At 42.8% G+C, this 27,482-nt stretch overlaps 3 protein-coding genes across 20 annotated transcripts in view; 2 read left to right on the top strand and 1 right to left on the bottom strand.

The window, feature by feature from the left end:
• Window positions 1-453: 453 nt before the first annotated feature.
• Window positions 454-20,376, top strand: LOC124183724 (MAM and LDL-receptor class A domain-containing protein 1-like). Of its 2 annotated transcripts, XM_046572597.1 has the most exons (10): window positions 454-1,201; window positions 1,278-1,857; window positions 1,933-2,109; window positions 2,192-2,618; window positions 2,683-3,027; window positions 3,105-3,326; window positions 3,397-3,803; window positions 3,991-3,995; window positions 10,154-10,157; window positions 20,366-20,376. In XM_046572597.1, coding segments are annotated over exons 1-9 (2,625 nt in total). In that variant the 5' UTR covers window positions 454-740; the 3' UTR covers window positions 10,155-10,157; window positions 20,366-20,376. The 2 variants fall into 2 exon arrangements, with proteins under 2 accessions (XP_046428553.1, XP_046428552.1); XM_046572596.1 differs by lacking the exons at window positions 10,154-10,157; window positions 20,366-20,376 and adding an exon at window positions 4,261-4,410 and having other exon boundaries at window positions 456-1,201; window positions 3,991-4,156.
• The window catches only part of LOC124183727 (ELAV-like protein 2), a 38,709-nt gene continuing 16,697 nt past the window's right edge, over window positions 5,471-27,482 (top strand). For 2 of the 17 annotated variants that reach the window (XM_046572605.1, XM_046572612.1), the window contains exons 1-2: window positions 13,864-14,894; window positions 24,507-24,810. In XM_046572605.1, coding sequence (XP_046428561.1) covers window positions 24,615-24,810 — 196 coding nt within the window. In that variant the 5' untranslated portion in view covers window positions 13,864-14,894; window positions 24,507-24,614. Of the gene's footprint in view, window positions 5,613-13,799; window positions 14,895-18,617; window positions 19,774-24,506; window positions 24,811-27,482 lie in introns of those variants that run through there. The other 15 variants (XM_046572609.1, XM_046572610.1, XM_046572601.1 and 12 more) reach the window with 14 other exon arrangements.
• LOC124183725 (cytosolic carboxypeptidase 6) lies at window positions 6,644-11,263 on the bottom strand. The gene is made up of 6 exons (XM_046572598.1): window positions 11,182-11,263; window positions 9,452-10,250; window positions 9,181-9,384; window positions 8,852-9,075; window positions 8,506-8,713; window positions 6,644-7,356 (listed from the first exon to the last, which is right to left on the bottom strand). The coding sequence occupies exons 1-6, from the start codon at window positions 11,198-11,200 to the stop codon at window positions 7,056-7,058; spliced, it is 1,755 nt and encodes a 584-aa protein (XP_046428554.1). The 5' UTR covers window positions 11,201-11,263; the 3' UTR covers window positions 6,644-7,055.

Here is a 27,482-nt window from a genome sequence, read left to right on the forward strand (position 1 = left end):
GGCGAGCGTAGCATTCAGTATACCTTGTTCTAGCTCAATGTGAAAAAAAAATTCGAAAATCGATGTCCCAATTAGCCAAATGGCATCAGTGAACAAAAATTATTCCATATAATATCACTGCCATAATAAGCGGTACGTTTGTTACCGTTACAGGAAATGCATAGTTAGTACCGTTACAGATTTGAACCTTGGGTCCTCTTCACGCGGAGTAGAAAATCCCAGGGAAATTTGTTACGGAATTAAACCTCCACGCGGACGATGCTCGCACCTCGCATTATGGAACCATGAGTGGAATAGGTATGCGACTATCCCTCCGAACAATGCGTGCGGTGATCTATTGTCTATCCAGCATGCGAGTATCGGACCCGAACGTTACGGGGGGACGATGCATGACGGCCGGAAGTGAAGACCGGATAACCACATAGGTTCGATAACACACGATTTTACACCATTATATACTTTTCATTGGGTATCAGCGCTCCGTCCAAGTCGTATCTCAGCCCGGTGTGCTTGGCTGTGGCTTTCTAAAAAGTTTCTGATAGAGTAATAGCAGTAGTTGGACCAAGTTGCATAATTAAAATCAAGTGTAGAGTCACATTCGTTTGTGAATATTTCAGGCATGCGGTGACGATCAATTGTCTCAAATATGACGAATTGGCCATCGCTAAAACAAATCAGTGTTATTTCGTTCTCTAATGCAAATTGATATTAAAAGATTTAATTAAACAAACGAATTAACGATGAGACTGTTACTTCTGATCTCCTGCTTCTCGAGAGTTCTCACCGCAGATTGGTACCCAGCTGCTGGTAGGGAATTGATACTGGGTGAGCAGGTGGATCTTGTCGGTTCCGATGGCGAATCGCCCGTCGAAAAATCGACTCCAAACTGGATGGAAACGACGCAGGCTGAAGAAGTTGAAAGTGTGGGACCGGACAGCGAAGTCATTCCTATTCAGCCCCCGCTGGGCACGATTGATCCCGTCATCCCTAGAATTCCGGTGAACCAGTTGGTTCCCGAGAAGCGCGACCGAGCCCGAGAACCTCTGGACGAAGTCGAACACATAGAACCAAAACAGTGGCCAAGTTCCATCAGACCTCAGGATATTCCGGGCCGGGGTTATCAGACAACGACCCAGTTCTCAACGCCTCGCAAGAATTCAAATCCCACGACTCTTGCCCAAAGGAATCCTTCCACACAAAGGTGAGATGCTGCAGATTGACACTGCAAAATAAATGCATTTCGAGTTTCATTGTTTCTCTCTATTTAAACTTTCAAGGTATCCGCTGGTGACAGATCCTCCTCCAGTGACTGCGTCTACCGACGAAGTCTTTTGTGAATTTGGATCAAGCATCGGACCAACGCTGTGCGAATGGCAGAATGGGGACGGCGCTTTGCAATGGAATGGTGGAACGGGACTTGGGACCAACTGGCTCGGTGGTCCACCGGTCGACGCGTCCTTGGGGGGCAGCATGGAAGGCGGTTACGCCTTTCTCGAAACCTCGCAAACCCCCGCGAAGGACTTGAAGCCCCGAAGTCCTGGTGGTCTTCTTCACAGCCCGCAACTGAGCAGCACAGGAGTAGCTGGGACTTGTTTCACATTCAAGTACGCCATGGATGGTCTCAGTTCTGCTGGACTGAGGGTCCTGCTCCACATGGGTTTCGATCCCTATTCCTTCAAGAAGGAAACGAGGGACACTGAAACCGATCAGGACGATGACAACTCCACCATCGTCGTCCCACCAAGACAGCAACCAACTAGCCTAGCTGAAGAGAGGGTCCTCTGGCATGCGCTTTATTACACTCTAGGAGTCTGGCAACAGGCTCGCATCCTCTACACATTTCCGAACATCCATTCGGTGAGCAAAATATTTACAGAAACACCGTTGGAATTTAAAGAGATAAGCCATGTTCGTCCAATTTCGTTCTTCCAGATCGTGATCGAAGGTGTTCCAGTCGACACTGGCGATCCGTCCAGACTTTACCGCGGCTATATAGCTATCGACGACATAGAGTTGCAGCCGGGAACATCGTGCGTGGGGTTCTGCAATTTCGCGGGTGGTTTTTGCGACTGGAGTAACGATCCCGAAGATGATTTCGACTGGACAATTGTAAGTATTATAAACTGTGACCGCAGGGAATTTTTATGGAGACCGAAATTCATTACCTTGAAGTTTTTGGTAACTGGCTCAGAGTCGAGGTAGTGCTAACCCGACGACTGGACCGGCAATGGACAGTTCAAGCGACAGAGCAACGGCCGGTGGCTACGCGTACATTGACTCAAGTTTTCCCCGGAAGCCTGGTGACAAGGCAAAGCTCCTGAGCACAAGTTTCCCTGCGACATCTCCCGACACTCCGAGCTGCTTGCACTTCTGGTTTCACATGTTCGGTTCCGGGATCGGGTACCTGAAGGTCTTCGTCCGGCACTTCCGGAGCCTGGATGCCCACCTTGAGGAAGTCTGGGGGCTGAGCGGGAACGCCGGAAACGCCTGGTTCATGTCAGAGGTTACGATCAGCTCGCTCGACGAGTATCAAATAATGTTCGAGGCCTCGGTAGGCAACACAGCAATGGGCGACATCGCGATCGACGACGTTGCCTTCACACCTGGAGCATGTCCAGGTGAGAAATCGCGGCCACTATAATCCCCCAACAGAGCGGTGATGAGCGGTCGTTTCTTTTTTAGTATCACCCCAGGTCGCTGCACCCAGCATTCGCGACTGTACCTTCGAGGTCGACGAATGCGACTGGATAAACTCACGTGATCCGGACAGGGTAGAGTGGGAAAGGGTCTCCACCCAGGTCCTGAGTCCCAGGAACCAGCGCAAGCCTTACAGCAATGGACACACCGTCAGCAGACGCAACGAGTTCTTCTTGGGCCTCGGAAGGTCCAGAGGAGGATCTCGAAGCGGGGGTGGAGGAACGGCTCAGCTTGTCAGCAGGGAGATGAAGGGGTCGGAGGATCCGTTGTGCATCACGTTCTGGTACTTCATGTTCGAGTCATTCATCGACTCCACCGGGCCCAGCTTAGGTTTGTGAAACTTGTGGACTTGGTTATGGGATGAACGTGATCTTACTGACTGTTGCTACTCCATGGTTGCATTTCAGGTGTGCTCAGAGTCTCTGTTCAGGCGGTCGGCGATGCATCGTCCGAGTCCAGGCCGATCTGGCAACTTTACAACAACCAGGGACCGACTTGGAGTTACGCTCAGGCCAGAATAGAGGAGAAAAAGAATTTCAACATAATAATTGAGGGGACTTGGGGACCCAACAGAGCCAGTGGCAGCATGGCTGTCGACGACATCGCGTTCTATGTCGGAGGATGCACAGGTACGTAAAGATTTCTCGACTCGTATCAGCCTAGAACTTGAATCACCTATGAAACTTCCGCTCTTCATAGTTATTCCTGCAAGCGCTGCTGTCATGGGGGAAGACTGCAGTTTTGAGAGAGGGCTTTGCGGCTGGGAGAATATCACTTCCTCGGGTAACGATAGGGCCGTATCTTGGCAGCGGGCTTTTGTCACTCATCGGCCTGCCCAGCTCTTGGACAAGACCTTCGGAGCTACCGGAGATTTTGTATTCTTCGATATATTTACCACCAATAAAAAATTTACCGAGGTTCGGCTGCGTTCACCGGTTATTAATCCAACCACCGAACAGGAAACTATTTGTTTCACATTCTGGTTCGCCGCTTTTGGCGTCGAGGAATCCACCACCCTACGCGTTATCAGGATGCCCGTTGACGAGAACGGAGATGAAAACGGGAACGGAAATGGCAGCGGAAACGGATACAACGGGAAAGAGCCGGTATTCATTTCATGATGCTCTTTTATTTCATGCCAAATTTCGCATAATACACGTGAAATACTTTCTCCTTCTTTTATCATAACTGCGAATCGTTAGCAAAACAATAATCGTTCGTGTAAATGAAAGAGCGGATCATTTATACAGACTATAAAATTTACTCACTTCTAGTTTTCCCGACAATTTTCAGCTCTGGTCGCTTACTGCCAAAGGATTCAACAATCCTCGCCCAGTTTGGACGGCCGCTCAAGTTACCGTTGAAAATCGTTCACCCTACAGATTGGTACTCGAAGGCAGTGCAAGTAATGGAGGATTTGCCGTCGACGACATCAAGTTCCAACCGCAAGCTTGTACAAGTAAGTATTGTGGCAACTTGGCCGTGACAAAAAATAACCAAAAATATCACTAGAAACGTGAAGACTAACGTTTTTCTTTTGTTCTGTTTAAACTCATTCCACAGTTCGTCCGGCAAGTGCTCAGCCAGTTATCGAGAATGGCGGCAATTGATTTTCAATGTTAAATAAAAAAGTCACCGAAAAGAACAAACTACAATTGCAATTATATGGACGATATCATGAATCAAGAATAAAAGCGAACATTGGAAATATCACGTAGTGTGCAAACTGACACCGATTTCCGGATAAAAAAAATTCATTTTCTATGATTTTTATGGCGTCGCTCATTGAAATACAGGTAACTGCATGTATACTGCCTAATATCGATATCCTCGGATTTGAATAATAGTTCCCAATGTATTTTCGCGTTTTATATCGAGCTCTGTAAGTATATTTATTACGGATATTCACCGATCGTTCCTGAATATAGATTTTGCAGCCGTATAACACCCCTTGAAAATATTTTCTCCCAGCATATAACGTTAATATTCATCGCTAACTGTAAGTTATTTTTTCAGATAAATTGGCACAAAGAATTAACGCATTAAAGGTGTATTAATTTTTCATCCTTAAAATTGTTTTTTCGAATTTGAATAGAACGTTAATGAACAGAATACGATGAAAAGGGGTTTGATTAAAAAAATTCACCAACGGAGTTATCCCGAAAATTCGATTCTGCAATATTATAGCGTCCCCCCAAAGCTTTATACCCACCTACCCCTTGAATTACACTCGGTGCAGCAGCGGCGGCAGCTCGGCGAAGGCGAGGATAGACGCGACGGAGGTTTCGGGGGGAGGTGAAAATAGGGGTAAGTCGGGGTTTTAGGGTGATTCTATCGCGCACACCGACTACGCAGATATCGTCTATATACTTGGTTCAATGACCACCGCCCTATTCCCGGCTAGGGGTCCTCGAGCAACCACCGACCGGTTCCGAACCGAGCCGAATTATTCCGAGCGGCGACAAAAAGGGAAGAGAAAAATCGGGGGGCGCCGCTCCAGCCTGGCAAATAGTTCTGTCAAGTCCAGGGGTAGAAGCTGACGGCCCCGCTTGTCTGCTCCTTCTTTCGCTAGTTTCATTTCTTTCATTTTAGTTCCGTTCTGTTCAAGATTGATTCGATTGATTCGATTGATTGATTAATTGATTTGTTCATTCAAATTGATTAAACTCGCGTCGTCGTATAATAGTAGATATATATATATATATATATAGATATATATTAATATCACAGTATATACATCTATATATACTATATATATATATATGTGTGTGTAATATATATATATATACATATAGCTATATATAGATATAATTGTATAGCGATAAACATATATATATATATATACGTATAATATATATATACAAACGCGTGCAATTCTTCCTTCGAGTTGATTGAATTTTACGAACGCATCTCAGGTATGTGTATAGTAATATTTATTTCTTTTACATTATTGTTGTTATTATTACTATTATTACCATCGTTATTATTGATATTATACTTGTAAAATTTTTCTTTCTTCTTCTCGATGTATACTTTCTTCTCTCAATCTTCGTATATTATTTTTATCCCCGTTTCGATGGTTCTTTACGATCGAGGATCTTGAGTCGTAATCCGTATTTGATTCACTTTATTTTTTAGACCTCTCATGCAGAATTGCCGATTTTCTTTATAGTCTCGTTTAGTTAGTTCACTAGTTATTGACAGTGAAATAAGAGAACAGTGAAAATGGTGGACAGTAGATGAAAATCCTTTCCACTGTGTTTGTAAGAATAATTCGAAAAGCGGATTTTCCGTTTCGTGTATCTACTTATAGCCACCTGTGAATCTTAATCTCATGTTTTCTTGAGACCCTCGCCGCGGACGCATGTTATATTATACATATATGTTTCATCGATCGTAGTACTGCATGCAATACATACGAATCGGGGGAAAACAATGAAAACGTTCGCACGGTAAAGAAATTATTAACGGGACAAGAAAAGTGTCGAAATGGAGAAGAAGTGTTTCAGTAAAATGGTAAAAGAGAGAAAACGAAAACGTTGCCAACGCGCAATCCCGCCGCGCGATCGATCCTACAATTTTCACGACACATTGTGATTCGATATTTTTTCTATTTCTGTTGCTGTTGGTTTTCGTCGAGTTCTCCTCAATCAAATTCGTTCTTCATGGTCCTCAATCTTAATCCGTACGTCAATATGTTCATATGACAATTTGTACACCATCATGCATTAACAAAGTACCATACGTATTACATACATCTATTGAGTAATGAAAACCAGGATATAGCAGGGGTAGAGAATAGCGTGACTTTCTGGTGCTAGTTTTTTCTAAATTTTGAATATTGCATAGTGTTGCCGATTGAGATGATCACGGGGCCGATTGAAAATTAATTCGAGGATATAAATGAAGGGAAATTAATGAAGAATTGAGAATAGGAAAAATATAATCGAGGAGAAGTCACCTGATTGTTTGTTATTATAGTACATATTTCACATTGATCAACAATTATTTACATAATAACGGTAATTTTACATCCATATATACGTATCATAACGTGTATAATAGGTACATTATACACAAATACGGTATAGAAAAAATGACACAATCATTTGTAAACAGTAAGTTCATTACAGGTGTAAAAAAAATTCGATGTTGTCTTAGATATAAATTAATGTATTAAACATTTTAACAAACGTACATTGTAGGTACATATAAACATTAACCGTGATTGATGCGAAAGGAGCGAAATGCGAATATAGGGTGTATAACAATGCTGAAAGTGTCGTAAAATCTTTATACATGATATAATAAATTTAGCGCGCGGAATCGCGTAGGTAAAATGGAGTCGCACGCAGCGACTATCTTCTCGGTGGTTTGCTGTACCGCTGCGGGGAGCGGTTTGATATTTTACACTTGTTCTTTCCCATGGCCAGCTCGAGTCCACCCCTAGTTAGCTGGTTGAAATCGACGATAGTTAGTCGCGGTTCTGTCGGCGGGATAGTAGAACCGACGACTGGAGCCCCGGGGCTTCGAAATCTCGCATAGCGAGGCATCCCTCCTGCACCCGTCGTCGTTCCTGGGCCGGCGTTCATCCTGGTACCACTCATCGATCTGTACCGCGTACGGGACAACGCTTGAGCGACCTCCTCGCGCAGATACCTGAACAGTAAATACGAGTCGAGGAATTAACCCCGAGGACCAACTTCTACCCGATTTCCCAAATAGCTTAAAGGTAACCGCCAAATTAGTGTAATAGGTTATGTTCGCGGTCGGGGTTCACCTTCGAACATCCAAGGCGCTCGATTTTTCACTATGCTGAAGCTAGCCGCCGATTCACGGAAGCTTCTTGGTGTGCGTTCCGAAATTAGCTGGTAGCGCTAAAAACTCCCTAGGACAAAGGCACGGCAAAAGAGCTAAAAAATCGTTGACAGCAATGAGAGCTAATATTGGAACGCACCCTTATACACACATTGATTTGAGTTTGAGTCAAGTCGGAAAGAACTTTTTTTGAATCGGCGGTTCGCTATCCGCGACTAGCTTTGGGAATATCAATCATTCCCTAGTGAATTTTTCGTTTTATCTAATAAAAACCTGCTCGTAACCGTCAAATCGTTTCTCAGCATTTTCGACACAATCTGATCAAGCCTGGAACCAATACAAATTGAACTGTTGCAAACAAACTTCAACCACTAATCCTGGTTCGAAAACCGTTTCATCGTGTTTGCCGACTCGTACAATAACTCTTTGCACATAGGTAGATGGTCAAAGTCGTGAATTGAACGGTTGGTTGAGTCGAGTTCTACTTGTAACCACGTGCACCTGTATGAGATTAGAACTGACAGCGTAGTAAATTTTTCACCGAACCGATAAACAGGCGGGGCTCTATGATTCGCTTATGAGAGCAGAACTGACAGCCAAAGCAGAACGCGGCTTTCACGTCATCACGGCACGTATGAGCTTGAGGATTCTTCAAACTGATTGACTCTCGATGTTAAAGCCACCTGTTGTATATGAACCGATCAATAATTCCCAATTCGCTTGCGATTGATTAATCGGCTTTCTCATCACGCGATTCTCACCTAGACGATCACGCCTCTAATCAACCCTCGTGCGATTCCCATGCAGCCTGCGTTTTATTACCCTCTCTCCCCCCAAAATCCATACTCTGGATCACTTAATTCGGCAACTATAATATAAAATAAGATAATAATATTCAACGTTCCGTAAGTAAATAAGAAATTGATGTGGATGCCGGTGATTTGGTACCAGTTGCTTCCGTCTCCTGAAAAATCGTCAATCTATAACTACCGAATACCGTACTCGTGGATGCTTGCGAGGTGTAAAGGTGCCGTAGTCCTCGCAGTCCTTGGACGGGGCTCTCTGGGAACACGGTGTCTCTGTCTGGACTGACGACCGCGTTTATTCGATGGTTGATCAGGTAATCCAGAGGGAATTAGTCCGGTCAGCTTGTAGTATTCGAGAAAAGCACGGCCCAAATTGCGCCCTACTCTGTAGTCTGCCGTTATGTGACCATCATTAAAGTTAAGGATCTCCAAACGATGCTATGAGGCGTGTTCAAGTGAGTAAATTACCCGTGAAACACTTGGTGCAAATGGATATCAATGCCGGTTAAACCAACGGCCCAAAAGGATACATCCTTCTTCTGTATAGGGCAAAATTCCGGGACTTCCCTTCCTGCAGTAGCCATACATTGAAACTTGAATCGTATAACTGTTCACACGGTCGCTTAGTATTGAGCAGAGGTAACGTCGCGCGGTGCCTGATTTACCGGAATCCTGGTTGTACATGGTGTTTGATGATTCGTAGTCTTCGGCGTGTTGGGCCAACAGTTTTGGGAGAACCGTGTGTCGTTCGTACCTACGAGGCTAGCAGCCATAAATTAATTTACAGTCATTTGGAAGAGGTTTTTTGTACAAAGGTTAGGTGTTTTGGTCTCAATCTGAGTGATACCAGAAAACTTACCTGTAAACATCGTCGTACGTGTTTCCATAGACGAAAATCCCAGTAGCATTAGTGTGTGCGTGTAAATCAAGAACGAGATCCAAAGGTGCCATGGGATTTTTATCCAAACTCTCCAGTACCCCTCGGGTCGCCGCAAGACTCGGATGAGTCCAGTCCGATATTCTGTTCCAAGATCTGTTCAGGTCCATTCCCATCACCGAGGATCTGGAGATTTTTAAATAGTTGGCAACATTGAAATGCGAGCACATATACAGTACTTCATGTATCGCACCTGTAGTTCCCAAGGAATACTCCGTCCGGGTTTAACATTGGGATGATCTTAAAGACGACGTAGTCTCTCAGAACTCTTGCAATCGGATGATTGCTGACAAGAAAGTCCAGAAGCCCTTGGCAAACGAAAGACGCTGGGGATTCCCCGGGATGTGCTCTGGCCATGATAGCAACAACTTTTCTCTGGTTTTCGGTAGCTGTTGCTATGGATATAAGTTCTACTTTTCGTTTCTGAATCGACAAGGTCAGAGTTTCCCTTTTCACGACAGAGGCGTTTGTACACTTTGTACAAAGGTTCTCCAGGTGATTCAAGTAGCGTGTGTAAGAGTACGGATAGGTCAGTACAAACTGATAAACGTCATCCTCTCGGTCGAAGGCGAAGGCTATGCTTAAGATATGATGATTCTGGTGCTGCGCTGACTTGTAATAAAACACTTGCCTCTTTGGTATTCGCTGCCACTTCGGTCTGCTGGAACTCTTGACCAGTGGTGTCATTCCTACGCTGAAGAGATTCTTGGACTTTGAAATATTCACTATGTTGAATATCACCCTTTGATCACTCCTCACGTTGTCTACAGTAAAATTGAACCAGAGTCGAAGACGTGGACTGCACGTATCCGGACGTATAAACAAGTCGTATTCGAACTCTGAGATGAGATCGACTCTCCCCAAATTTCCTGTCTCAAAAGATGCATCGAAGCAGAGATGTCCTCGTTTGGCTTTTCCACTGTGGCCTGGCGGTCGAATTATCAGCCTGTTCACATTACCGAGACCACCTTCGGCATCGCTGTCATCACTATCTAAAAGAGCAAGAAGAAAATGTTAGTAAAAAACAGGTTGGAAAGAAATTGTCACGGAAATCATAGGGGAAAAAAACTCCAACCGGCTCTTCCAAACAGGCTTGTATGCTCAAGAGGATCTCGACCCTCCATCGGTACGGGATTAACTGACGATTACTAACTAGAAACAAGCTAATAGTGCGGAAGACGATTGGCGAGAAACTAAAGCGAGGGTGGGATCCGAAACGAGTCGGCATTATACCTGCGTGCTTCCAATCTAAAAGTCACTTTGCACGGCCAGTTACCCACACTCTATTTTCACACACGAGCTAGACATTGAAGGAATTCCGTGATCACGAAAACCCACCAGCTTAACTTCCATTACCTATTCCTTGCCTAAGGTTAATCAAATTGTAATACCACACACGAGAGCTACAGGGCCGACGAATTTACAACGTGCAAAGCTTTTCTTTTCTTGATTAATTCAAATAATTTTATCGGACTTTGGAACACTCCGGAATTATAGCAGTGGTGGCATGATTTCTGCAACGAGCTTTCAAGATAGGATGCCTGATAAGATCTGCTTGCGGTTTATAAGATTTCATGAAAAGCCGCACGAAGTGGACGTTTCGTAAAAAGACGAATAACTGTGTGCAGGGTCATTATGGGCCATTCAATGGTACGACTTCCGCAGGTCATGTTCTGAACCATTCTCGAAACGTTTAACGATTCGATAGTCTTTGAGCAGGCCCTGCTTTTGCACAGTGGAAACTGTTGTGTATATTGATAAGGCCTCGCGTGACCAAAGTCAGAGTAAAGCCGTGTTTTACATCAGGTAGATGGACACTTGGAAGATTGCATTCAGCGGTGCGAACACGCACACGTCAAGAGGTCAGAGGTGAATAAAAAAGAGGTATCAGGTGGCAGTTGAAAATCGGTTAGCAGCACATACCTGTATCAGCTTCCGACATATTGACGGTACTGTGGCTTTTAGACAACTGAAATTTGCGGTGGAGAAGCCTACAGAAGTTGGTAGTTGGAGACACTTTTGGATACCGCGGCTGTTTCCTTGGTTTTGTTGAATCGATAAACGCGATACATGCAATGCTAAACGTTTTGCTTATCTTTCTCCAAACACCATGTGGCACAGAGGACTCGATATGTTAAGTACATTCGGATGAGTAAATTTTAATACGTAGTACTTAACACCAAGCTGCGTTACTAGACGCACACTGTATACTTGGAAAGAAATGGAGAGCCAGAATAATTGCTGTTATAATACCGTTGGTTTTATTTCCTCTTGAGAATTCTCTGTCTAAATATCGTATTCTCTGCAACTCTTGGATTCATATAATAATCCTGAACTAACTGACATTAAATGGAGATCAGCGGATATTTGAAGGAAATGGAGTAAAACTGCCAAAGGATTCTATCTAACAAAAAGAGGGTTCACATATTTTGTCTCAATTTAAACTATGTGTAGGTTGGTCTTTCCAATAGTACTCTCAGCAATCAAGGACTTTTAGAGTTGAGAAAACGGGGTGTTGTCATTGCGCCAAGCGATTCGTGGGAATGCATGGATCTAAGTCGGAATAGCCACGAAAATGGTTGGAGAGGTTGATTCATCGAAGGTTTAGTAAAAGGATCAGCCAGCTACGTATTATGATTCAGAATTTTTATTCAAATATGCAAAGCATTTCCTTGAGAGAGAACATGTCTGCAAGCAATTTCACTCGCGACGTTTCCATCACTACAACTACATACTGTCTCATTAGGTGTTCTGCTGAAGAACTTTATCGATCAGCTAACGAGTAGCGACAGCGTTATTGGATTATTCCTGAGCCGTATAACTTTGTGAATGGAGAACGACTGCCTCGAACGTAAGTCATTTGCCCTTCTGAACCTCACAGGTGTTGCTTCAGAACTGTTCAAAGACTTCTCGATTTGCCTGTGCAAATTGGCTTAAGCTTTACGGCGGGAAATGTTGTTGGGGCTTTTCGCGCAGCACGATTATGTGACTGAGATTAAGTGCCGGGAAATTACGTGATTGCGTTTTAGAAACCGGTTTATTATCCCGTTTCAATGTCATATTCGAATGTCTCATCGTTGGGACCTTCAAATCCAGACGTAAACCCAGTTGAAGAGAATTAATTGCGTGTTGATCAATCTACAGCACGTTGATTCAAGTGTATATATAAGCTACAAGTTACGAACACTTGTCGATTCACATGAAATTTTACGTCGGGTACAAAGATGATTCAACGAACTAATTTCACTCGAGCAGACGCTGATTACATCAAGTAATTTCCTCTGTTAGTCTTGGTTACAAATCTATTTCAGTGCAACCGCTTCGTTATCCTATAAGGTCAAAAGCTCAACGGTATAAGTATACATAAATCCCAGCGTAGCCGCCATTTTGTTCACCGTCGCGTATAAGGACCGTCAGCTATGAAAGCGTAGTGGCGAAAATAAAGAACTGAAAAGTCGAAATGGGAATAAATGTAAATTTGAAATTCAAAGTCGTGGTATTCGTAAATGTAAGTCAATTAAAAGGGCGTTTCATCGACGCCATTTTGTGTGAAGATATTCAGAGTTCTGCTCGGATTTCCCAGGCGTGAAGGTGAAACTAGTGTGTCTCGAATGAGTTTCAACCTCGTTAGCAATTGTATTTTATCGATACGAGTTTTTACAAGAAAAGTTGTATACATGTTACGAGTTTTCTCCATCGTACAATGGCCTTAAGGTTACCAGCTACCCCTCCATCGAGGGCTGCACACGCGCAAGCGCACGCGACACCGTCGCGGTACAGTGAGAGGGCAAAACCCGTGAGAGAATGAATGACTGAGAGCACCAAACCCAGAAATCGATATTCGCTACCAAGAGCTTGTGCCCAGCCGTCTCCCATGGACGGCTGCCTCTGCCTCCGCCTCTGCCCCATCCACGGCTCCCGTTTGCAATCTCTACTGCAGTGCAGGCGCAGAGACCATCTTCTGCAACGATTCGAAAATCCGTAGACGAGGTGTGAATCCACAATCGGCCACCACCTCTGCTATTTGATACCAACAATGGATGTAATTATGAGGCACAAAGTCGTAACGAGCGCCATATTAAAAACGAATTACGCCGCGGGGTTGAAAAAGTCTCGGTTTGCATGTCTGGGCAATATATATTTATTTCCAACTTTCGCGTGATTCGATCGATACAATCACTGAATAAAAATTCATCATTCCTCGAACCCTTGGGCCTTCCAGTTGAGTCTCTGTCCATTCAGGTGGCCAGCAATTCTCTGAAAGTGGCTAAGCGACCTTGAGGAGAATTTCTTGGCTCAGGGAATCCCCGCGACAATTCAATAATATTCGTTTCCTGGAGGGGCGTCCGCGCTCACCTCGCCCATACGGTTCCTCCAGAATCCCGGGAAAGTTCAGGAAGTAGAAAACGCCCTCCAGCCATCGCCGGCAGCTCTACCCCTACCTCCACCATGCTCAACGCCAAGCCGTCCGGTCTTCGAGAGCGCCGAGAGCCTTGCCGTTTCACGGACTTCCTCCCTCGGGGACTCCAGGCGATGGCCATGCGTCGGCGGTCTGGCGATGAACTGCAAGGCTCGCTTCGTCCGTCCGCCGCTAAGAGCGCGGCTGAGGCGATTCTTGGCCAATCGGAGCGGGAGTTCGTACAGAGTGGGAGCTCGAACCCAGCCAACTCGTCAGTTTAGTTACCGCACCACAAGGCATTGCGTTGTAGACACAGTTACCCGCAATATTATTATCTTACTTATCTTAATTCATTAAATATTCGTTCTTATAATTATACATTTTGTATATAAAGTATTTATTCCAATTGTCGCTAATTCAGTTACATCATCATTACAATTATAATTACTGTGTGTAGACATATTTTCATTACATACATTGATTCAAAAAAAAACTCTCTCTCTTTTTCGATTTTCTTTTCGACTCTGTAATATCTTTTTCGCGAACAATTGCCCGAAGAAGTTTAAAAAAATTACACCACAGAATTTGAATCGCGGATATTTTTCACTTCGTTCATATTCCGCGTCGAATTAATTTTATCTATCTTTCATTGCCATTTCCTTTAGATAAGAAATAATATATATCCATACAATACACCGGGCTTTTAGCAAATATACGCACGATAGTGCCGCAATAATACACGCACGTGTTAACGCGTGAATTGCCGGCTGCACGCGTTGAGAAATATTTTCAACCGTAATAAGATTTTATCCTCGCTTTTAGATACCATCAGTTATTTGATATTAGAATAGTTTGGATAGCTGAGAATTAGAATATCGGCGGGAAATATTTTGAAAAATCAAAGTGGGTTACTTTGATCCTTGTTCGAAGCCGGGATCCGGGCAAATCGTAGCAAAACTGTTTAATTGATTAAACCTTTACTCGCGGGTAACATTATACAATTTACAAACCTTGTTCGTGTTATTCAAATTACGCGCCAATTTAGATAAATTGTTAACTTTTTGTTAATACTATCAAATTAAATACGACCAGTCATTTTATCGCCGTAACAAACCACTGTAACACGATTTACTACCTACTCTGTTACAACTATTAAAAAAAAAGCAATTAAACCTACGTTCTGTTCTACTACGCTAAACATCATTCTTCAACCACTGATTTTCAACTTTAACTACTGGTACGTTAATTTGTTCCTTTACTTTGTGTTCTGTGTCTATGATATTAATCATATAATATATAGTTAATATCGAATGTTTTTGTTTAATTTATGATGCATACAAGTTTGCCACGTGCGTATCTTCCGTATATAAATACATTAGGTATTTTCAAATGACTGCAAAGTGTCTACGCTTATAGATTGATACGTTATCAGATTTGTAGATCTGCAGGTCAAAACTGTAAGATTTGAACAACCGTGGCCATCTTGAATCGCACGAAACTTCGCCCCGTTTCGCGCGGTTTCTATATAACGAATAATCAATTTGGCATAAAACAAAATTTCTTAAAAATAGAAACAACGTGCAATCGTTCGTTCGTCTGAAGTGAATTTTACTGTGAATTCAAGATCTCGTGTAAGATTCGTTCACATATTCAAATTATACTACCAACACGAGCGATGTACTCCATTATTATCGGTTACCTCCGGTTTTGTCCGAACGGTACCAGACGTAATTTTCTAACGCCAGTGCGTTGCCAAGCGTCAAAAATCAACCCCCGTCTCCCCCCCCCCCCCCCCCATCCTCCCCTGAAAAAGGGGGGTGCACAGTGTACTATATCATCAGAAATAGGGAGTAGTTCCTAACGAGAGAAAACGCCGGCGGCTCGTATTGATCGTGAACCGGATGGAAGGGCGCGCGTGCGCTGCCCCCACACACATCGAGAGGCCAGCCAGAGCTGCTCCTATCCTTCGTCCGAGGGACAGAGAAGCGGGCACTGCACAGCCCGAGAAAAGGATAGGGTCGAGACTCGGGGGATGTTGTCAGTGGCGTGGTAACAGTGGGGTGGTGAACCCCTCCCTCTCCCACCCCCCCCCCCCCCTCCTTCACCCCTCGAGCACGCAGACAATGGTTATATGCAGCGATGGTTGATGTCCCGGCGGGAACGGGAACCGAGCGCCGCGCCGCCGCCGCCGCCGCCGCGGCCACGATCGCCATATTTTTTCACTTTTTGCACTCACGAGTTACGCTGCCCTTGCTTGACTTAACCCCCTTATCTCCCCCCCCCCCCCCCCCTAGCCAAGCCGCTGATCAGAAAAGGCGGAAGCAAAGCCAGTCGAAATTAGACCAAGTTGCGTAAGGGGGCCGCTAATGCATTGTCGATGAACCGTGAAGTCTGCGTAGGCTTGTTTTCACAAGATACACCGTAAACCAAGGAGTAATCGGTATGGCATAGATACGACTCACTTTTATGTGCAGACCGACGGATCGGTTCTCCCTACTATTTGTGTCACTGCTTAAGTGTGTCGTGAGCTTAATATCGTACGTCTTCTTAGTTCTTTGGGTTCAGGTAATTGACTACTACCTGCAGTCTGTTTAATTCTCTTACTTCTGCGGTTGTTTGAAATTTGTTATCCATATTCTCTTCATGATAATTGGAGATCCTTTTCGTCCAATCACTGTTTCACGTAACATCGTTTTCTAATAAGCCGTACAGTCTAAGATTACCCCTGATTGTTGGGACAAGGATAAATGAACCCTTTAGGTAGCCGCAGTATACAGTGTTACAATGAATGGTCGAAACTATCTGGCAGTGCAACTTGATTTGCGACTCAAGAAAGTCCGTGGCTGCGGTTTACTCCTGTCAAAAAATGAATGCCGAGCACGTGTGGTCCGAAAGTGAATCGGCTTGCACGTGGTCTTATACCCTCTCAGTCGCACGCATTCCTCTGCTGTTGCATTGAAAAAGGAGGTAAAAACGGAATAAATAGTTTTCGTATATAGCACCATGAATTCTTCGTTGTAATTCTTTTCTGTATATACCGGGTGAAACTATAGTAATAACGGGAGGGGAATAAATACATTGATAAAAGGAACACGAAGAGAACCAAGATGTTACACAACTATATAACGTTTATAGTTCATCTGTTCCATCAGTATGCTTGCATGTATACTTAAACTTAAACTTCATGTGGGAATCGGAAATTTTGAATCAGGAGGGAAAAGTGACTTTAGTCGCGGGCTATTAATAGAGATTCGGTAATAATTTTCGTCGGCGCGATGCTCTCTTGTGCCTTGGTGCACAAAACGATCAGGTATCATCGGAAATTCTCTCAACTATGATCATTCGATATCCAGATTTCCGTTCGACTTGAACCGTATAATGCAGCATGTTACAGAGGTGTTTCAAATCGATATATGTATATAAACCGCGGAGCATAGATTGTCGGTAATGCGGTGTCTCCAGGTTTTATAACTTTCATGAGCTTTGGCACGGTATATATATATCTATATTTATAGCATATTTATACGACGACGTATTTATAAATTTCGGTCGAGATAGTTAGCGGTCTCGCGGGCCGTTGTTCGAATTCGTACATTATACAGAGGCGTTCATGCCTGCACACGAATAATAAGTACTGCAGGTAGTGGAAATTCAAATATCGAATTTACGATCACTACGAACCCCAACTGCAGCGTAAAAACTATAACCTCGAGTGTTCCCCTTGCGAAAAAAACCTCTTCCACACCCCGACCACGTCACAGGTTATAAATCACTAGTCACTTTTTTAAATATATTCCGCGATCGTGGAACACTGCTGCAGAGATAGATGCCTATCTAACTTGGGTTAGTTACCAACCCCGCACCCAACGTTCCTGGGTATATATAAGGTTATAGGGACTATATATGATCTTTGTCGCGATCTATAATTACACAACGGACGAGTAAATTGTTGAGAAACGTATGAGAAAATACTCCCTCGTTTATTTATAGCCAATGTTTATACCGGGGTATGCGAACGTAACACGTGAGTATAACTTGGCCAGTCGTAATCTCCTCAACTTCGGGCGTGTGTATGAAGGTGTCGGAACGGGGAAAGAATGGAATCACTGAGCATTGCGAATGTGCTTAATTTTTTTCATCCCAATCGATTTTCCGCTTCTTTTTATAGCAAGATAACGGCCGCCCGAAAATCATTCGCGCTTAAATACGCGGAACAAGATGATCCTATTTCAAATTCAAAATAAACGAATTCGAAAAGATGATAAACAGTTCTACCCGACAGTGAGTCGTCGTATCATCCAATATATCGCGGGGAATGAAAACGGCGGTGCACACACCCACACTGCCTGAAAGGCACCGAGTCGTACAGATGGTACCGCAGCCAAGCCGGGAGGGGTGGCTCGATCGCTGGGGGGCTAAAAGTTGTCAGAGAGGGTAGAATAAGTAAGAGCCAAGCCCACTCGGCATACCTAGAAGAGCAAAGCAGATAGGGCTTGGCCAGTGATATGTTGGTTACGTCCGGTGGCGATGCTAACTAAATGGGGTTGAAATCCGTGCGAGAATTCGGTTTTTGCTGCTACCGCTCATTTTTCCCCCGCATCAAAACTGCATTCTTTAAAAATATAATAAAACCGACTAACAACGAAATTACGTTCGTTAAGCGAATGGCATCGAAGGGACAATATCATGTCGTAGTTTTGCGTTTACGATGCCGAGATCACATCTACGTCGGCAATGCAGCGTCCTACGAATGTGTTCGCGAGTCCGTGTCGCGTCGCAGCGGGCACGGCATGCCTCGTGAACGTCGGCGGGCGCGCGGGCGGCGTGGCGGGGGGGCAGGAGGGGTGAATTGCCGGGGTGGTTGCCGGCCGGCGAATCAATCCGGAGATGCCCGAATCCTGTCGAAGTTCTCGCGAGCGTTTTGCGAGGTGGGACAGGCGACGCGAGCAGCGTAGCTGGCAGCTAGTATCCAGGCAGCTTCCGCCCGTTACGTGTCGCGGTTATTTCTTTCCCTTTAGTATAGTTGCATATCGGTTTTTTCTTTAGCGCGTTCTTAACGCCGGGATAGCCGAGCGAGGCGCTGATATTATTATTCAGGCTGGAGACGGAGATCTGATACTGTAAAACCATCGTTTTGTATTGCCTGCAGTCGGGAATAATAAATAAAGTATTTAAACCATATTTAATACAAGAATAAATACACGCGCTTAACCAGAACGTGTAAACACAGTTCGACGACTATAATATACATGTAATATTCGTCACGAGAGAGTTTTGAGAGCCAAAAAAAAGAATTCGTCGTTAAATAATAAATACATACACACACTTGTAATTTACACATATATTTATACGTATAATAGATTATACACTTGTATAGTGTAACACAAACAAGAAAGTAGTAATCATCGTTTACTGAAAAAAAATATATATATATATACATATAGATACAAATAATATATCGAATTGTTTGTACACCTATATCGTACAAACTGTAAAAAAAAATCTTTTGATATTACCTTCATTCACATGTTATCTATGGATGATACCTGCAATCCACCACCACCCCGACGCAGTACATAGTGATTGACGAACGTGCCGATGTTGAATCATAAATGCTGATCACGGGTGAAAATCGCTGTTGTTACTATTATTATTATTATTACTATTATTTTTCATTACCATTGATTTTCAATTTTATTTCGGGTGGTGGTGCAAGGACGTAGTATACTGTTGTTATACTACCACCATTTAAATATTACTTCTACTATTATTATTATTATTATTACAACTCTACCTACCGCCGTAAAATATTAGTCAGTCAAAAATAAACAAAAAGCCGCGCGCGTATTAAATTAAATCACACATAATACATATACATATATATATGTGTATATTAGACTCGCAACCTGTAAATAATATTTAAGCGAATCAATAAAAAAAAAAAAAAAGTTAAACCCCAAAGTACACTGTAAACAAAAAATAATAAAACAATTAGTAAATCGTGGAAATAAAAAGCACAGTGCCGTAAGCAGTTGGAGAAAAGCTGTGGTAGACAGGATCAACCGGCGAGGCTGCTACACAAGTGCATTCCATACATACAGACTAACGTCAAGAAGGTAAGCTAGATAGTTGCAGCGTCCCGGGTCTCTTGGGCCGGCTAGCGCGTACCCTTCCATGTACACACAACAAATGGAGAAAAAAAAATAGAGAGAAGGCTCGAAATCGTCCGGGGAAATCCCCCCGCTACATGCCGTATGCGATGCAAAAGAGTACGAGAGAGAGGGACGTAGACAGGCACGTGCGGCGGCACCCCAGGCACGGGCTAACGTCCCCGCGACGCTGCTTTGCTGCTGCACGTTGCTGCGCTGCGTGCGGGAAACGCGGGGTGGTGCCGTCTGTCTCTCTCCTGTATGCGTGCGCCCATCTATACTATCGCGCATAGTTCATATCCTCGACGAAACGGCGCGTTAGCCGTGAACCTCGCCGCTCTCACTCTGCGCTCCGCGCCTAGGGGGTAGGCCGCTCGCTCGTTTTACGTTCGCATCTACGTGCACCTCGACGGATATACGTATATCAGCGACTTCGTCGTCGTCGTCGTCGCGTCGTCAGCAGGGGCGGAAGGGGCGGATCGGGTGAGGCCCGTATTGATCCGGCGGTGGGCGCCACGCGATTTTCGTGATCCCCGTCGCCATGGCCACCTGGTCACAGCGGAAGATCGTATCTACGTTACAGGAAACGCGCGTGAAATACTGCACTCTGCACTCTTTCCTTCTTTCTTCACTCCGCACCCTAATTGTACATTGGAATTAGTCTTTTTTTCTTTTTTTCTCCTTACCACCTTCGTTATTACCCTCGCGTGCGACATTTTGTCGAGTTTTCGGTCTAGTCACACACTTTGCACGGGGTTGTTGGGTTACTTAAAATTCTCAACATCGTTGTTCTTTGATAACATTCGGTTCTACTCTTCGTCCTCATATGTACTCGAATAATTAGTTTATGATAGATTCAATTCTTTCTTATCCGGTGCAAGGTTTTTTTTCGATGTATGATAACGTAGGGCGCGACTAACGTAAGCCAAACAGTCAAAACAAATACCCTTATCATAGGTATAGTTACTGTTTATACTCCCCTCTTGGTCGAGTTTCTTCTCTTTCTTTACTTTCTTTTTTCCGTGCTCGAAGAAAAACAAAACCAAAAGAAAAAAAAACAACACCTCGTATACTCTCGCATCTTCATTTACACCCGTGACTTCTCACCTTGGTTGGATACTTACCCGTCGTTACACCCGAACCCTATATGTGTTTCACTTGTAATAAGACTGTTGTGTTTGTTGTTTATCAGCGAAGGTCGTCGATGGTCGTTCGTCGTACCGCGTTACAGGCAGAGAGAGAGAGAGAAAACTACGTGTAACTTATTTCTAGTCTTGTTCTCAGTCCTGAGGGTAGAAGATCGATGAACATATACCCTAAATTCTAACAATGAGAGAGTATGTACATACATACCTGTAGTTGTGTCTCTTCTTCGAAGGTTGGTAGCCGGTGTTTTTCGTCCTTCGTTACACACACAGACACACACACACGTAGTTCACTGCTCCAACGGTGTAGAATAATACCTGAAATACGTTAATACGTACAGTACACGTAACTCTTGACGAGTAACACTTATATGTCTGGATTACACGTGTGGTGTTATAAAGCGAGGGGCTGGCGGCCTGCATATACGTATATAGCGTAGTACGTTGGTGGCGTCGGGTCCGTTTCCTGGAAAATGCGCAAAATAGATATTGCGTGCTTCTTATTCTTGGGTATACACAGGCATGTGTTAACACACTGACGCACCCGCCTCTCAACCGACATCCATGCCACCCGTACTACTCGTTGCGCTATTTCAATCCAACGGAATCTTGGTTATTAGAAGAAATAATGTATTTATATTATACTTTGCGGACAAGGCTTGTAATTTGTTCGATAACGAGAATGAAATATTGAACAATTACACCCATTGCAAGAATCAGCAAGCATACAATGCTCGAGTTTACCGTGCAGTTGGAAGATTTTTTATCCACGTATGTACACAGAAAATTAGTAAAGTGAGACAAGAAACATGGACGCTAGATCGAATGCGAGCTTCTTTACGTCTTTCGAAAATGCTGTGAATGTGAAGACAACCTTGAATTTGAACCCAGAAGTAGAAAAAAAAAAACATATGAACGTGAGAGATATTTTTGAAAAATAGTCGGTGAAAAATGTATAATAACTTCAAGTGACGTAGTCCGGTTAGACAACGCTCATGCAATTCTACGCATGCGTATGTGGGGTACGTACATGTGCAACATACGATTAATACGCACGTGTTTTAACAATACCTATATACGACTATAGTCGTGCAGACAACGGCGAAACACGAGGGCAGCAAGTAATCGGCTCGATTAAAAATTCCACGAGGGCTGTTTCACCGGGGAAGTCGGGTCGCCCTTCTCTGGTTTTCCTTTCCCTGTCCCTTCCCCTTTTTCGCTGCATATGCATATATAGCGTACATACGTTATACACATATGCATAGAAGACTAGCAGCTGATGCCTGTGAAAACTTTCGACGCGGAAAGAAAGATGGGGAAAAGTTTTGGTGAAACGAAAAATAAAAAATAAAAATAATAGAAAAAATGAAAAAAAAAAACACTGTAAAGAAAACAGAAACGAGTATGAAACAAAGAGAACGCGTTCGTACGTCCGTACAACACAAAGATGGAAAACGGGAAAAGAATATCATGCAGATATCAAGGGGTGACCGGGGGGGGAATAAGCTTGGCGACGGGGTTAACGGAAAAAAATTGGACACGGGAATGACGTGTGATGTACATATACATATGTGTATACGTCATGCAAAGAATGACGCGTGCTTCGCACTGACAACACTGCGTGTGGCGGGAGGGTGGAAGGAAAAGAAGTGACGTACAGTCATATACACACACCTATATATATATATATATATATATATATAGACGTCAGTGATGCGTCGCGATCAGTGTCCGCAACATCATCAAAGACGGGGTAAAAAGGTGGAGAAATTGTAATTTTCATCACCACTGGGAATGAGAAGAAAAGAATGTGCGGAAATATTTTTTGAAATTTTTTTTTTTTTTTTGTTTCTTTATCCACGCATTTCGAATCATCATATCCCCCCGCATTCGAACCCATCTCCGCATCGTATGTACATACGTATCGTACACGGTATCCTTCGCGTATGCGCGCGCGAGAGTGTGTGTGTGTACGTGTTATATAAGTATCGTAGAATGAAAATGATTACCCCGTGTATGCAGCTGATGTATATATCAAAGTCTGCGATGGCAGATGGATAAAAGAGGGGGGGTGAGGGGCGCTGACCCCTCCGGGCTTCGTCGACGAGTTAGCCAAGCCTAGGGGGGCTCCTAGTGCCTGGGGAGCCCTTTAAAGGCCGGCTGGCAGGGGTCGACGTTCGGCGACCCTCTCTTAATCCCCCTCTTCCCTCCCTCCCCCCCCAAATTTTTAAATTGGCCCGGATCGTTTTTTTGTCGGGACACCAAAATGAGTATACATGAAATAGACGTGCGGCAGGATAGTTTTTGAGAGTTGTTGTTGTTGTTGTTGTTGTTGTTGTTGTTATTATCATTATTATTATTATATTCATAGATAGATGAAAAGAAGATAGAAAGTAAGTTAAACAATGACGAATTCGTGTGACATAATGTGGGTAAATATATTTTCTACGACGTAATAATAATGATGATAATGTACCTAGTTGCGTCGAGGTTTATTCGTAGCTCATTCGAGGCGTGTACAATAATTTTCAACAATACCGCGGGCTTTCGTCTAACTTGTTTGCGGTTCGAAACAAAATACGAGTTCGATTCTATATGAATTATATGCCTCCCAATCTCCCACGTCGGCTACCTCGACAGTCATTGTCAGAAAATTCGTATAGAATCGCGACTCGCATTTTGTTTCGGAAAGCAAACAAGTTAGCCGGAAGCTCAGGGCATTTATAATGAACATTACTGTACCTTATATATAGGTAAATACATGCGGTATATAACATACGTATATGAATAATTTAGTCGATATATAGATATAATAATGTAATAAATGCGACGATCGATAGTTTGTGTGTGTATGTTATATGTACATTACGTATGAACATGTATAGACTAGACGCGAGTATGGTTAGGTTAGGTAGGTAAGTAGGAAGGTATATTTGTTTACTTAGCAACGTCGAGAACGAAGTTATAATATTGTAGGAATACCTTATTCGTTTCGGGAAGTTTCTCTTTTTCACCCTGTGCATGGACGGGGCCATAAGACGTTAAATGTAAGATTTCTGTAATATATATTATTGTTGGATATATTTATGTTCGCTTAAAACCTCGTTAAAGCCGAACCTTAAGAGTAAGTTATAACTCACTCGAAGTACGTGTTATGTGTGTGCTTTGGCATATAATCTCTTATATTACAGTCATAATATTATATCTATAGGTATAAGACACACGAGGCTGAAGACTGTATATAATCCCCTCGTTGAGAAATGTCGAACAAAAATTAAGAAAATTTACATACTTCTTTTGTCTGACGTTCGTGGAAATTTATTCTGCGAGAGAAAAGTCTCCGTGTGTGTGACGAGTCGTTACTCGAAACCACGAAACGCGTGCTTCAAATATTTGCCATTATTTTCGTTCGATTCTTTTTTTACACTTGAAAATCCTAAAACGGCTTATTAATGATTTTTTTTTTTCTCTTGTGTTAAGTATTTCTTACTATTCGTGTCACACATTTTTAAACCTTATGTTAAAAAATATGGTTTCGTTGATTTTTTGTTGCAGATTTGCGCTACCTAGATAGCAAGCAGCTGAAACAAACTTTGAAAACAAGAGGGAAAAAAAAACAGAACGAAGAAGTAAAAGCAAAAAACAAAAAAGCAACGGATTGCAATGATGGCGAACGGAATGGATACAGTGGTGCAACAGAATGGCAATTCGGCGCTGGGTCAGACGTCGCAGGAGGAATCGAAGACGAATTTGATCGTCAATTACCTGCCACAGACGATGACGCAGGAGGAAATTCGCTCCTTGTTCTCGAGCATCGGTGAAGTCGAGAGCTGCAAGCTCATCAGAGATAAACTTACCGGTAAGTATTTACGTTAATTGACAATTTTTTTTATTACAAAGTTTCAAAGTCCAACTGAAAAAAACAAAAGAAAAAAGAATAATAATTGAATAGCGTAACGAACGAGTAAAGTGAATAAAGGAAAATGTCAATTTATCGATCATAATCGAACGCGGTAATCCTTCCTTCCAATTCTAATCCTTCCCTCCCGACCTCCACCTGTCTTTTGCTAATAATAACTACCCAAACCGCGAGTTATCGACCGATTGCCGATGCAAAGATAGGCTGTGTTTTAGCCCGGGAGTTGGCATGACGGAAATATATTTCATTCTTAATTTACGGCTACTCTGCCTCGGTTAAGCACCGACAATGTGGGTATATTTTTGCCGTGCCATCGCCGAAGAATCCGTAGAAAGAGGTTTTTTTTTACCAGGAACCGCAGTCGAGTGGCAAGAACGCTTCAAAATCGCGAGGTGGACGGATGAAAAAAAAAAAACAAAAGAGAAAAAACAAAAGAGAAACGAAAAGAAAGAAAAACGCCTAGTAGTGGCGGGAGGGTGGAATTAGATTCGAACCGGACGTTTGCGGGTGCAGTGTGCCTCTTGCATATAGAAACAGAATGAATAAAGAGAAGGAACAATGAGCCCGTGTAACGCGATATTTGGTGAATAATTATTATGGGCCACTTCTCGCCGCCTGTTCGAGGATGGGAATCGAGTGGTGTATTTTTTTTTTTTTTTCTCTCTTGTAGTTTTCGTTTCACTCTCTATTTTCACTCGAGTAGCCAGCCGTATCCTCTACAAGTCTCGCGGTGATATTTTTTTTTTTTTTATCCTTCATCTCACTAGAAAAATATTTCCCGTAACTTTGATTTCCTCCTTTAAATCTCATCCCTGAAATTTTTCGACATTTTGTAATTGAACGTTGTAATATGTAATACCGCGACGTTCTTCGGCTGTGTGCAGCATAATATTTATTATGTCCGGGCGTCGCGACGCGATCCTGTACTCAAGAGACGATGAGCCTCTTCGTGTTCTTTGCCTCCGCTGCTCATGCTGTGTTTGTTAAACCGCGCGACGCTATTTCGAGAACGAATATATGCGGGGGCGTTCGTATAGTTTAGGATTGAAGCTGTGTGTCAGGCGAAAAACTCCGATAATTTTATATCACGTTATTTACGTGGGATACCGTAGTGTGTGTGTGTGTGATAATAATACGTGTCTGCATTATACAACTTGCGCCGGAGCGAGATTTCAGATTTTTATCTAACCGTGAAAAAACTGCTTTGAAAAAGACACGGGAAAAGAAATTGTGAAAAGGAAACAACGCGTGCATGACATACATAGTCGCCTGGTTAGCGTGGAGATTCCGATCTTTACGGAGAACGTTCTTCTTTGTCTAATTATTCAACGCTTGCGAATATTCGTGTCTTTCTCTTGATACGAATTTAGACCGGTAGACGACCGTGTGTTTATATTTTGAAAATAAATAAATATGTCTTTTCTTCTTCTTTCATTTTATTTCCGACTATAATAGAATATATATTCAAGTTTACGTTAGGTCAGGGTATATAATTTTCAAGCACACATCGCATACACATGTATCATCGTTAACTCGCGATGTGATATAATTTCATGTTCCATTGACAACAGTGTCAGTCGGTACAGAAGTTTACTGTAATCTATGAAATCTGTTTATCTCGGTAGATTTCAATTGATTAAAATTCGAATTTTTTCCAACGAAAATATTGCACGGGTCATTTGATTTGTTTTTATTTAACAATGTACCGAGAACTATTAGCTTCTACGTATAAAAACAAAAACGTTCGTAAAAATATTTGTACGCGTTGACATTCCGGGATTAAAAAGTATGAGACAAAGTATCGACGGAGATGATGAAAAAAACAAAAAGACGGGAAACTCACAGCTGTGAACCTAAATTTTTTTTTTTGATTGTCTGCCAAATCTAATGATAAACTATTATACCACCTGCTGGAATGATACTTATGGAGTAAAAAAAAAAAAAAAAAAAATCCAAGCATACGCGACAGAAATATTGATTCAAAATTGACGAGACAAAATTCACAGTAAGATGCGAGTCGAATTAAATACTTTTAATTTTTATTTCTGTCTGTTTCGTATAAAAAATATTGAGAAATTTGTCTCCAATTTATTTTCTCCGCTTTTGACAAAGAGATAATCCCCCCCCCCCCCCCCCCAAGATATCCGAATAATGCATATAATGTCAAGTATTCACACCGGGTCTCTTTTCTATTCTGGCAACCGTGTTGATCCGTTGACTGACGTTGTCATCGACTAACAACAACATACCTTCTCCCTCCGTCACTTCGCACCAAGTCGACGTTATTTCCTACGTGTGTCAAATTTTTGTTTTACTATTATTACTAATATTTAGTTTTCTTTTTTGTTTTGGTTTTCACCGTTGTGTTTTCTTGCCTTGTTTCGTCGTGTAATTTTTTTTTTTTTTTTCTTTTTGCCATACGACGAAACTCGTCACTTCTCACGCGCACGGTCGTCTCGCTTTGTTTCTTGTACGTCCCGTTTTTTTTTTTTTTTTTTTTTTTATATGTGCAAAACAGCATGAAAAAATTAGAACAAAATCCTTCTTCTTGTTTTTCACTCGAAAATTTTTTGTACGAAATTCGTACAGAATTTATTCCATGGGTAATAAAA

Source organism: Neodiprion fabricii, chromosome 5, assembly GCF_021155785.1.
Source record: "Neodiprion fabricii isolate iyNeoFabr1 chromosome 5, iyNeoFabr1.1, whole genome shotgun sequence".
NCBI lineage: Eukaryota > Metazoa > Arthropoda > Insecta > Hymenoptera > Diprionidae > Neodiprion > Neodiprion fabricii.